The sequence below is a fragment of the Pieris rapae genome, chromosome 13 (genome assembly GCF_905147795.1).
Source record: "Pieris rapae chromosome 13, ilPieRapa1.1, whole genome shotgun sequence".
NCBI classification, from domain to species: Eukaryota; Metazoa; Arthropoda; class Insecta; order Lepidoptera; family Pieridae; genus Pieris; species Pieris rapae.
In genome coordinates this window covers 7,832,411-7,846,537 of record NC_059521.1, presented here as the reverse complement: position 1 = coordinate 7,846,537, position 14,127 = coordinate 7,832,411, and the positions used below count along the sequence as shown (strand labels likewise).

Sequence of the window (14,127 nt, the reverse complement as noted above, 5' to 3'; positions counted from 1 at the left end):
TAGTCGACTTTTTAGGATGGCACTTAACTTTTTATTTTAAAAAAAGTTATATAAAATATAATAAGCTATCTTTGTTTTAGAAGTTAGCGTAGTTTTACATATTGGATATAGAGAGTATTTACAGCTTGATAAAAAAAATGTTTGTCTCTCAATTTATGGTCCAGAATAAATGTCGATACATTATTATTTAGGTATTTATTTTTATAATATTGGAGAAATTTTCAGAGAACCGGGGGAGAATAGCTACTAAACTCTTCGGGTATGCCTCTCGATAAAAAACTCCCAACGACTCGCATGTAACAACACAATTTATGACACGTAGAATACTAAAAGCTCATCATAACATTGAACCATAAACAAGACGGATTACATGAACATTACTTACATTGCAACGTTAAATTAAAACTGTTACAAAACTAAAAACTTCACGCTTGGATCTAATGAGCCATCGTTAGTTGGACTACTCCACGTACACTATTAAATTAATTTATGACTTGAATTTTTTAGGAAACATTCGATGCTGATATAAAATATTTTTATTTACACCATTTATATTCCTTTTAAATAAAGATTACTTAAAAGGATTGGAATGGAAATGTATTGCATCTTGTGAGAATGAAAATCTTGTATAAAACTTGGCGAACTTAAAGACAAGAGGTGTGTTTGTTTTATGTATTAACCCGAACCTTATATTTGGTATAAATTCTTTCATATACATATAATCACATATTAACACATGCAAACCACTCATGCTTTAGATTCAGTTTGTTGAGTTTAGTCATAATATGTATTTGTCTGTTTGTTTATTTTCTGGCCGCGATGGAATGCTGGTGACGTGTATCACACGACTTCTATAGTCCTATAATAGATACCAGCCTCTCACAAGATTCTATACCAGCAGCACATAATCTATATAATCCAATATTGTTAAGAGGCAAATATATTATATTGATTATTAAAGTCAAAAGTCAAAATTTATTTATTCATATAGGTAATGTACACTTATGAACGTCAAAAAATTACATACCCCTAGCTTGATTTTGCCTAAATAAACAGCTTTATTCCTAAATATCCTAGAAGCAGCCGATCTTAAATATCATTTAAAGATTACACTGGTAAATTATAGTAGTAAGAAATAAATTTAATAAAATAAAAAAAGATTCAAATAGGTACAGTCTCTCAACTCTTTTACTTTTAACAAAAACCAACAAAAGACCTAAGTTAAAGACAGAACATCACCATTCATTCTTGTAAAAAATCCTACATACATTTAACAAATAATAACAATCCAGTGGCGCCTGTACAACTGTGGTCCTAGATTTAAGTTTGTTTTCTTTTATTTGTTCATAATCTTATTAAAGTGAAGTACCTAGCTTATTAGCGTGCCTGATACATGTGCATTTTTGTATCCGTCCAATTGATTGTAAAAGTCACAATCTCTAATTTATAAATCCTTATATGGAAAAAATAATTTCACAACTCATTTTCAAAATTTTTATTTTATTAAGTTAATACTTAAGAAATAAAAAATTTCTTAACCTTCTATGTATTCAATTAACACCGAATGTTTATGCGGAGATAAAGAAAAGTACATTGATGCTCAGTTAATTCGCACGTTCAAAGCGATAGGGACAATTGAACGAAACCCTATACAAAATATTCAACCAGCTTGATCCTTCATAAATGCAGTTATAAATCATGTTTTTTGTTTGCAGCAAATTCATAATGCAATTGCACGGTTCATTTGTCGCAGGTCGTCACGAATTTAATTGTATATCCCTTACACATTCATTAATAACTAACTCGTTATACATTAATTGAATTATATTAAATTAAGCTATATAATATAGTATATGATTTCACAAAGATAACTTTTTAGGGGTCTAATTTCAACTCTATTTAGGAATGAATTAACCCACTATTTATTTTGTAAATAAAGTTACAAAAATTACATAATGGTGGTTACAGACTAGCGTACTTTTCTGCACGTATACAGTTGTTTCAGCATTCGCACTTCAAAAAACAGGACATGAGTAAACTTCGGCATATTTTAGCATGTTCGCTCGAACTGGTAGTAGCATCAGCATCAACATGGATTCTGACGATGAAACGACGATGAAACGAAAAGTGTAAAAAAAAAGAAATATGCATTAAATGCATATTTCATTAAAGTCCCAAATCATTTTTTTTATTTCTTACCTGTATAAGAAAAGATTTGGGACTTTGAGTTTGACTGTCTTGCGTCGTAGAATAATCTAAGTGCATAGCGTAATTCTAGTTCACGATCGAACGATAGACAATAGGCCAACACTGCTTGAAAGCACAGAGCTATGAAAGAGTTCAATCATTAGTTGGTAACGTTAATTAAGAGCTTAGTTAAATAACATTTTGTTATTTATTATTGCAAACATAATTTTAAAAAAGTGCGTGCGTATAAACGATATATACATGTCAGAAGTCGAAACTTCATCTTCATGTACCCGTATATGATCACGCCATGTATTTGCATATCTATAATCACACCGTTTACACACTATTTACATGCTAATGATAATGTAATAAAAATCTGCGTTTACTACACAAGACATTTGACAAAATTGCCATCTAAAGTTCTAATATGTAACTATTAAACGAATACATCAACCAATAGCGTTTATTTCTTCTCGATCTCCCTTTCTCTCAATCGGTCTCAATCGCTCACGGGGCGTATTTTGGTGAAGATCCGTAAAAATTTTACCCTCATGCGCCTTAAGAAGTTTCACTTCAAAAAATAGGTTTGTGGTGGAAACATATACTACTTTCTATTCCTCAGGACGTTGAAAAAATTTAAAACTTATATGCATGCTGTAGCATTACATTATAATTATTATTATATTGCGCGTAATAAGACAGTATTAAAAGCCCATCAAAATATTCATATAAAAAATGTTCCTCGGATAATAGATTTTTGTAACAAAACATGCACAGCAGGCTAACTTACTGACTTATAGATCTATTCTTCCACAATGACAATAGTTTATACATTTTTTCATAATATAAATTGAAATATAATATAAGAGAGGCTTAGGCGCATAAATAATACTTATTAAAGCTATTAAGTTCTTCCATTTAATAGTCTAGATCAATGTATCAACACGGATTTTTAAAATCACGAGTGCTAATATACCACTAATTAAAATAAAAGTAAAAATATTGAGGTCGGGCGGTATGCAAGGTCGCGGAGACCATAAAGAAGCTTGATCGTAGAAGTTACGTTTGTTACTGGTGGATGGTGCTATGCAACCTCTAAATGGGCATTTCTAGGCATTTTTTGTCTTATGATAAAGAGATTTAAGAATTTTCATACAGCTTTCACTAATAAATAGAGTGAGTTCTGATAATAGTTCGTTGTAATAATTGTTAAAAATTGTGTTATGTGCTACACATAACATGTTGTATGAAAATAATAAATAAAACATTATTTTTATTTTACCTTGTGCCAATTTATTTAATATATTGTTATATTAATTTATTATACATATTATATTGTCAAAAATAATGTAATAATAGAACACGAAGCCATTTTATTAAACTTGCAGGTTGTAAATTGTCACTGTGTTAATATCAATTACTCAGTAGTGTCTTATATATTTCTGTACGATTTTTGTATTTCTTTTCATTAAAAGTAGATTTCTACTGGCCACTAAGAATGCAATATAAATCTCAGTGATCAAATATTTTTTTTTTCGGAAGAAACTAAAAATATAATAAATCGCGTCGATAGTTCATTCTCATGGCCTCTATGTTCAAGTTCGTCATGCATAACACCGTCCAATAATGATACGTCCATCTTCACGTATTTAGATTACAAAATCAAGACACGATTTAATAAAGAGCAGAGTATTAATGTAGATCGATATGAAGAGCATTCGCTATAAATAAGCACATCATTTTTTTCTCAACACATTCGGACTATTAGCGTTTTAGCAGTAGCAACATCTTCGCAATGAAACTGGTATAGATTTGTTATTATAACTTCGAATTTAATTTAATTGCAAGATCAACTTTTAAAGATAAATTTATAATTGAGTTATGTGTTGAACCACTCCACCATTGATCTGTTAGCTCGTTATAATTATCATTGTTTAAATAGGCATCAAACCCCTGACTTCTAAGTATCTAATAGTGCCAAATTATACACATCATTTTGAATGTGAAAACACTTTTTACCGAATCTATTACCTGTATTTTCTAGGTTAATCAATTTTTTTTCAGTTCATTATCCTAACCGTGGCTGCCCTATCTAGCGGAGCCAAACTGGACAAAACGTACCTGCCTCCTTCATCAGCCCAATCTGCAGGGGGAGACTTTTTGGATACACCGAATTTCGGTTCTGGTGATACCTTCACTCCCGATGGCCAAGACGTCAACAGATACAACTATGAAGGCAACTTTGAGTACCGCCCGGAGAGAACGCAGGCGGCCTTTGAAAGGAACGCAGCGATTCTCCGACAAGACAATGTGAACAGTGGTGATTCCTACTCATTTGCATTTGAAACAGAGAATGGTATTGCTGCTGAAGAGAGCGGTGTAGCGACAAACGGTGTAGAGGCTCAAGGCGGCTTCTCCTATATTGGTGATGACGGAAAGCAATATAGTATTAGGTTAGTAATTCCTTTAAATTTTCATTCATTATTTTTACACTAGTTTTCCTAAATCAATTAACCATGTTAAAGGTCTTTTTGGAGAAGGGCGTTGCACAAAAATTTATAAAATAAGTAAAAGCTTACACTGAAGTTAAATATTTTTAATATTTATTTCAGTTTAATAGAGAAAACTAAACCTTTATTCTCTAATCTACAAATTTTATTACAGATATATCGCTGACCAAAACGGTTTCCAACCACAAGGTGATCATCTTCCCACGCCCCCACCGATTCCAGAAGAAATCCTTAAAGCTCTAGAACAAAACGCAAGGGATGAAGCCGCGGGAATTTTTGATGATGGTTAATACATTATTTTTCAATTATTAGCAATAAACTTGAAAAGATTTTGAAAGTAACATCTCTATTGGAAATAATTAACTTAAGATTTTTCAATATTGGTTCAGCGAGTTCCAGTGCAAAAACTTTGCTCGTTTTGAAATTATTCACGTATTATTATTATTATTGTTATTATTATTATTGTTATTACTATTATTGTTCTTATTATTATTGTCATTATTATTATTATTAATTTTGAATTTCAGGCTCTTACAATGAGGCCAAATATGAAAGCAACTACAAAGAGAACTACGGAAACTATGAAAACAGATATACCGTTGATCCATCCAACGCCCAAACAGACGATGACTCCGTCATCACGGATTCCGCAGCCTTCAGAAACCCTAACTATTATCAACCATCAAGAATTCCTTCGGTGACCAAAGCTTACTTACCTCCAAGATATTGATATAGACTGATGCCTTCCGACGGACTTAGAATTAATAAATTATAGAAGAAAATTGTTTTTTACTATACCTACTCTACACTCGTACAACTACGTAATAAATGCTTATCAATAAAAAAACTCATGTCCATTTAAAAAATGCAATTTTAGCCGAATGATATAAAAACGTATGTATGAAATGACCCACTAGCTTTTTATTAATAAAAAATAAATCAGAATGGCATTTATAATATTTATGACGAATTTAAACACAATTAGTTAACAATAATAAGCCTTTATTCTTCCACATCCTATTTACATAAATTAAATAAAATAGATATGAATACAATTTTAACTAAGATGCGGCCCCTGTCTATTTATTTTGTGCCATCATTATCAAATTTCTTCCAGCTACCCTCTCGACCCATCAACCCATCGCTCTATTGGTAAGGCAGCAGAAATTATTTAATAAGACCTCATAAATAAAAAAAAACTACAGAAGTGAGAACTTGAATATTAACGTTGTGCATTTTTGATTTTTTGGAAAGCTTAGGGAATAATTTTGCACGAATTACTTTAATTATCAATTTTAAAGTATTATCTTGTAGTAGAATATAATATTTAAATATTGCATACGATACGGCACATGACAATTTATATTATATTAAATACGCCGCGCCAACTCTCCATCCGTCTTACAAATTTTCGATCAGGTACCGTGTCCTGACGCGAGTTTCACATTTTATACCAATTCCAAAAAAAGTGAACAACGCCACTAAAGAAGTTTTCACTTCAAAAAAATGATGGCCCTAAACAGGCCTCTGTGCCTGACACACGCCGTTGACTTTTTGGTTCTAAGACAAGCCGGTTTCCTCACGGTGTTCCTTAACCGTTAGAGCGAATGTTAAATGCGTACATAGATAGAAATTCTATTTCTACACAGCCGGGGATCGTACCTACGTCTTCGAGGATGAGAGTCACACGCTGAAACTACTACGCTAACACTGCTCATTAATAAAAAAATAAATCAGAATACTATCGCCGTTTTGTTTGCTATATTAACACAATTAGACAATAGGTAAATAATATAAAATCTTTAAAAATAAAAAAATAAAACTACAAGTTTTTTAGATCTGGGGCACAGATTTATGCATCTGTTTCATGATATTCCTATAGATTTAAAGGGCAAGTAGGTGATGAGAGTTCTGTGCCTGCGTTTGACCCAAAAAGCCAACACACAGCGTTGGCTTTTTGGGTCAAAGGCAAGTGCCGTACGTGCGAATGTTTTTTTTTATAAAACAGGGGGCAAACGGGCAGGAGGCTCACCTGATGGTAAGTGATACCGCCGCCCATGGACACTCTCAATGCCAGAGGGCTCGTTGCCGGCCTTTTATGAATTGGTACGCTCTTTTCTTGAAGTACCCTAAGTCGAATTGGTTCGGAAATACTTCAGTGTGACTGAAAGTCCATTCGTGCACTTCCTGGGATAGAATCTACGGCCACAAGATAAGCGTCGCACACTGAAGCCAAAACTGTTCAGTCTTTATAATTAGTGATATATATTATGTAAGTAGAATCTCGATATTGTATTATCTAATATAGACGCAGACGTTAGCACTTTCACAAAATTCGTGACGGTGCAGATTTTTAAATTTAGAACATATTTCAAATCTAGATAGAGAAAAGGTTGAACGTCTTCAAGATATTTCAAACAACTTGATCTGATCTTGATAAAATTTCATACTACATAGATTTTTATATTCAGTCTTGCAAGATCTCTACCAGAGATAATCCTACGTATCAGGTATTGCACGAACAAAAAAAAAGAAGCGCGATGAAGAAACAAAATCGATATTTTATAACATATAAAAGCTAGCTAGGCGTATCTCCTTTTGATATTATATTTCATACTATAAATAGTAAATTAACGATTTATTAATAATTAATAAATTAAGATTTTTTTAAGTTAAAAATGTGCTTAACACCATTTCCTTTAATCAGTCTTTGATTTCGTTTTAGAACGTTCCAACATATAAATTTGTTTTACATTTAAAAATATTTTCTAAGCGTAAACTGTATTTATGAAAAATTATTGTTTAATCTTATATTCTTATAAGTTATTTAAATTAAACACTTCAAATGTTTTTTTTTAAAGAACAGGGGGCAAACGGGCAGGAGGCTCACCTGATGTTAAGTGCTACCGCCGCCCATGGACACTCTCAATGCTAGAGGGCTCGCGAGTGCAGTGTCTGTTTCATACAGACATTATATTATATGCAAATGTGACTTGTTTTATTACTCAAAAATAATTTTCACATTTGTCAACTTCCCAGCAGTTATTTTTCACATAGTGATATCTTACGACATTTACTCCCATAGAGTATCATTATAACGAGATGTTGCTAGGTGCAAGCTGATGTTCATAGCGATGGCCTGCTTTTAATTAATTCATGGTCAGTACATGATGATCTGTCTTGGATTGACAGTTCACTCATCATGAAAGGCGCTAAAATGTATAAAATCTAAAAGTCACTTTAAGTATAAACTGAATTCTATAAGCTTGTACTAAAAAATACATGTATGTAAGATTTGCTTTTCATAATAAAATTGTCACTATTACATGCCCTTCGAAGCCGTCAATAGTTAATTGGTAAGTGATGAGATCAAGCACGCATAGACGTTAATTATATCGATATTGATTACAAAACTTGCCAGAGTCAAAGATCAGACCAAATTATAATGGAGACAATGGTCGGACGATTAGATTTCGTGTCTATTTTGACCTTTCGCAAATAAATGCTCTGAATGGTAAATATTGGTTATCTATATCCTTGCTTCAGATAAGGGGTCACGATTTATGGATGAGGATCAAAATATGATTAATGGTCCTAGACAATTTTGTTTAGTCTGCCACCAAAAAATATAGTGAAACCGCTTTCCCATACATGCTATGTTGCGGCCTCTCTATAAATTTCCAATTACTGGTTGTGTAATAAGAAATATCCTTTTCATTTCTTAATAGACCAATACAAATTACAGATCTGAAATGTATGGACAAATGCTTGATTAAAGATGTTTCCTGGCTAAATTATAGAATCGAAATATTTTTTACCATTAAGTTTAACTAACGCAAAATTCAAGTTTACGCTTAAAATATTTTTTGTAATTACAGTAATTCATCGTTTTTTCAATTATATATGTTGCAAGTTAAATATTTTTAAATATGTAAATACATTTAAGTTATATAAAACTATTATACTACAACTTAAACTATAAAATTGCTTTAAAATATCATTTAGAATAATTTTATATTACATTTTTAACCAATATGCCAAGGATCAATTATTACACGACTACGACAATGCGTTGCCGAAATGTGAACGAAATCGTCTTCACATTAAACATTTGACAGCAACAATTAGACTTTTGTCACGTTGTCTGTCCGTCACGTCCAGTTTATAGCAATTAGATAAAGATACTATAAATATCGATTTTGGATGACACAAAGCACACATCAAATCTGGTGGCTGATCTTAAAACATCGCTATGGAAATATTTTTGGTTAGTACTTCTTAATATTATATTGCTTCAACACTTTCTAAAATATTAATAACCTTTTACAATTACAGATTCTCTTGTTTCTAACTGGATCTGTGTTGTGCGACAAATTAAGTCGTAGCTATCTACCACCTCCTGGTGCGCATTTGTCAGCGGGAGACCTTAACTACAGCGATCTACCATTAGAATTACCAAATCATGAAGTGTATACGGAATATACAGCCCTGAAAACTATTCCAGGACTTAAGGAAATGGAAAATTACTTTATTGGCTCTCACGGCAGTGAACCTGTATTCCATGATATCGATAATAATACACCAACAAGCACAACACCTGCTTCAGCGACCACTACGAACTTAGTTCCCGAGTATATTTCTACTCTATCTACACAGGTGCCTACAGAAGCTGATTTTACTTATGCCACCACGGAATCCAGATTTCCACAGGTTATCAACCAATCACAGAGATTTGATGAACCCTCCAGCTATGGCGATGTTAATAACTTTAACGGTACAGAAGTAGCTAGACCAGTTTATGGAATCGATGAGAAATATTCATTCTCTTCAATGTCATCACTATCCAACTTTGACCCAAATACAATGTTCGCAAATCAAATGTCTAACATGGACTATCAATATCCTAGAACTGATTCAAGTAAAGAAGTTGAAATAGAAGGTGTCCAGCGACAATATGATATATTGTCATCTGCTAGGAGGATGGAATCAAAAAATAGTGACAGAAACGCTATAATAACAAATCAAAACAATAATTTAGAATTAGAGGGGTATTCCTATAGCTTTGATACTTCTAATGGTATGCACACTGATGTTATTGGTACTGCTAAAGATGGTATAAAGTTAAAAGGATCTTTCTCTTATACCGGTGATGATGGCAAAGTCTACAAGATGGAATATATTGCAGATGAAAATGGATTTCAACCAAGTGGTGCACATTTACCTACGCCACCTCCTATTCCTAAAGAGATACAAAAAGTTATTGAACAAGCTTATATCAATAAAGCTGCAGGAATAGTCGATGACGGTATTATATTTTTTTTATAATTTTAAATTTTACATAAAGATAAGTGAAACTATAAATATATTCTTTTTCAGGTTCGTACAATGAAGAAAAGTATGGATATAAGAATTATATGCCTCGCAATGACAATAAAGTTACGAAACAAAATAAAGGACTTCTTACAAAGAAAACGATAGTCCAACCTTCGAATATATTTTACGATAATTTAAATAATATTGACAAATCAAGTACAACTAGTAAGGTGCCATTGAATAATGAAATAATCCCAGTGCAAGTAATCTATGATCAGGGCTACAGTTATGATCAACCACAAAATAGGTTACTTTCACCTGAAGCTATTGGTAAAGAAACAGAAAGTAGCTTATCAGAATCGCCAAAACCTCGAATGCGAATAGGTAGCATCAAATCTATAGAGAATGTTACTGATGTAAATTTATATAAAAATTCTCCAAATAATGACACCAACTACTCTGAAAAACCAAATCTATTTGATTCAACAGATGAAGTAAGAATTTATGAAAATAATCAGCCATTTATATCCAACAAGAAATATAAATATGAAAGCGATAATTATAAAACTACAATTTTTCCAACAATGTACTATATGAACTTTAATAACCTAAATGGTGATTCTAGTCGGGTAACTGATTCCCAGACTAAGATAATGACAAATTTTCCAACAACTGCATCACCAAATTATTCTATAGAAAATGCAAGCACCGAACCATCATACATGTCAGAGAACGACGAACCAATGATATCTACCGGGAATCCAAAATGGGTAACTTCGGCCAGTCCTCGCACGGAAGCTATGCCTGTTTACATTCAAACGCAGGTTCGTGGAGAAGATTTCAGCGGACCCAAACAAATACCAACATATAATCCTAAATCTGGTTATTATTATTAAAATTGTTACTTAAATGTTGTTATTAAATATTTAGAATGTACTAATGTTTTTTATGACCTAATTATTATTCAAATCTATAATATTTTTATACAATCCCACACATCATAAATAACAGGACATAATCGGTGAATAATTACACATTCAATATAATTCGTCTCCATCTAGTGAAGAAAACGCTGACCAAATAAATGCATCAATACAATCGATTGTAATAGAGTAGGGCCTTTTTCTTAGTTCGGTGGATCGTTGGAGCTTCCATAGATGGCGCTGATTACAAATGTTGCTTATTTATTTACGATCTCTAACATTATTGTGGTAAACGCTTAATATATGAGATACATCAAATATTCCACAATTCCTAAAATTATTTATTAATTATAATTATAATTATTATTCAAATATAAATTAATTTATTAAAATTAATTATTAAATTAAACTGCTTAAATAAAGGGAATACCGTGGATTTGAACTATAATCTCGCTCAGTCATAGCACTTTATTTAAAAAAGTCTAATAATTGTGATAAATTAATTAAATCTATAAATTTCAAAAAGAACAGTGTAACTATATAGCAGTACGTTGTAAATCAATGAATTATCTTTCTATGAGTCTGTACGATAAAAATTCTTGATAGTGGCATGTCTTAATCGTATTGAAGTATGTCGAAATGAATCTACACCATGCCCGATGAGTGGGACATCATACAATATATTTATCATCATTTTAGAAGCCTTTGTTTTAGGTTCATCATTTTATTTAGACATATCAGATAGCCTACATGACACTTATTTCAAGCACCCATTGTTCAAGCTCTAGATATTGATAACTTGAAATGTCAAATATAAGTGTTAAATTACCCTGTTGTTTCTGTAGTGAGTTCGTTTGTTGGACAATTTTTGTACAAAATTAATCGATAATTTTCTTTATACTAATTAGCTTGATACGCTACGCTGAAGGTGAGAACAGCGCCTATACTGTTATTGCCAACAGCGAGATCCCAAACCCGGCGTTTTTGTATGCATTTCTGATGTTCACTGAAAATCAGTCTGATGTCACCTTGGTACAAAAATGCAGTATTGAAGCCGGGATAGCAATTGCTGTTGTTCATTACAAAACAAAAACCAAATCATAAGCGGGATGCTATCCATGCCATGACAGCCAACTTTTTCACTACTCACATAGGTTCTTAGTCTAAATTAATGCTAACCTATTTAACGCACAACGGATCGATTTTCTAAGTTCAAAAACTGAGAGCTGATATCAAAGAATATGGAGATTTTTTATACATTAAATTGCCAGTAACTTGTTCCTTAAGATGAGGCCTTTGTAAGGTCAAGTATCGTGTTGAGAAATTTTAGTTTCGATAACAATACCGTTTATGAAACTATAAAGCCTTGATATTTCCTAAAATAAACTTTGATTGTAACTCTTAATAGAACTAGAATTGACTTAGGATCCTTCAAGAAAGGAGTGTTCAATTCTTAAAGCCGGTAACACACTCGCGAGCCCTGACATTTAGTGTCCGTTTTATCACTTAATATCAGATGAACCTCCTGCCCGTTGCCATGTAAATATTTCTTCTCAATTTTCAAATTTAATTTTCCTAGCTGTAAAATCATACACATCATAATAAAATAAAACCTAAAGCAGTATCATCACCTACATACTGTTTGTACCTACACCGTTTGTCCAAATTAAGAATCGGATGTTTCTTAAAAAAAATACCTTTATTTGCAGTTTTATGTTTGCAGATCCTTATAGGTAGTTATTAGATAGCTGTTCTGAAAGAGAAAAATACTAGAATACCTTTTAAAAATAATTGCAAGCTAATTTCTGAAGAATCGTATTTAAATTGCCAGCTGATGTAATCTAACAAATGACCTTTGTAATACAAAATTGTATCGTCTGCGGTTTAATACCATAAGCGAGTAGAGATGTCTTCATTAATAAATCATGAGACTACTTATTAGGTGATGTGAGCCAGTTTCACACTATGGTAAGTATTTCTCTACCTGTTCATCTCGAAGGCTATGCTCTGACTACGAAACCTTCTTACCAAAGAGGGTGTGAGGAAATATTTTAGGTAGTGCCAGGACTTTGACTTTATTTAGCAGTAGTAATAATTTGATTTTTCTTTAAAAAATAATTTGTTTTTTGTTCAATGTTTGATTTCAGATTTCGTTTATGAAGTTACTTTACTTTACGTTTACTTTTGGCGCGTTAGGGAAAAAGATGAGAGTAAATTTTTATGATGCGAAAAAACCACCAAAGAAACTGACACCCGCACACCGTCACAAAAAACTGACTGACAAAAATATGCCTGGAGTTGGTATATAATTATAGTCAACATTTTAAAATAAACTTTATTTAATTTATTGATTGAATTAACTTGATAATGCGTTATATTAAAACTTTCAGTGCCTTTATCATTAAATGCCTTTTTCTATTGTTTTAGTCAGGCAAAAGTTGAAATTTTTTAAAAGATTTTTATCTTGTTAAGGGATTAAATTAAGGTCTAACCCTTAGCTTACATAAATTAAATATTAAGAAATTTAATAAATCACTTATCAATACACACAAACAACTGAACATTTCTAATTTGGTTAGAATCAGTCTCAAGTCTTCACTTTGTGTAATACTTGGGCCCCACATTGGGAAACGCTACTATAGAAATTCATATACATTTGCCTATGAAATATGAGACATTTATTGGAAAATAAGATGAATTATTATACTTTAAGCACGAATTAATCTAAAGCAATCTTGCACCGTAATGTATTTTATCTAAGCAAAAAGATTCATTTTGTTAATAACAAAATTGCAAGGCGTCTATATAAGGCTATATATATATTTGGCTCACACGAGTACTACAAATTTAAATTAAACTTTTCTACAGCTTTTTGGCTATCTTCAGCGAGAGACATCGTCTGCCACGGTTAGAATGAAAATTAAATTATGTAAACTATAAAAAAATGTTTTACTACTACTATCTTACTTTTGACGGTACTTAAAACTTTGTTGCTCAATTTGTTCGAGTAAAGCTTATTTCAAATTAGAATATTCTTAATCAAAAGAATGATAAATGAAAATGCAATTTTCTCAAAGTACTATCAGCAAGGAAATTAATATTTTGAGTTTCTTTTTTTGGGTACTATTTATTTCTATCTACTTCTGGGAAAAAGGTTATTTTCGTTTCGAAAAAGGACCCTGTTTAAAAAT

The 14,127-nt window shown here is 31.9% G+C and overlaps 2 protein-coding genes across 2 annotated transcripts; both read left to right on the top strand.

The window, feature by feature from the left end:
* The first annotated feature begins 3,911 nt into the window (after positions 1 to 3,911).
* LOC110996276 (cuticle protein 3-like) lies at positions 3,912 to 5,476 on the top strand. Its single transcript, XM_022263871.2, has 4 exons — positions 3,912 to 3,994; positions 4,255 to 4,643; positions 4,855 to 4,985; positions 5,228 to 5,476. Exons 1-4 carry the CDS (start codon positions 3,986 to 3,988, stop codon positions 5,428 to 5,430), a joined length of 732 nt encoding a protein of 243 aa, XP_022119563.2. The 5' UTR covers positions 3,912 to 3,985; the 3' UTR covers positions 5,431 to 5,476.
* Positions 5,477 to 9,014: 3,538 nt separating this feature from the next.
* On the top strand, positions 9,015 to 10,919 carry LOC110996282. The gene is made up of 2 exons (XM_022263878.2): positions 9,015 to 10,005; positions 10,077 to 10,919. Exons 1-2 carry the CDS (start codon positions 9,216 to 9,218, stop codon positions 10,907 to 10,909), a joined length of 1,623 nt encoding a protein of 540 aa, XP_022119570.2. The 5' UTR covers positions 9,015 to 9,215; the 3' UTR covers positions 10,910 to 10,919.
* Positions 10,920 to 14,127: the final 3,208 nt, after the last annotated feature.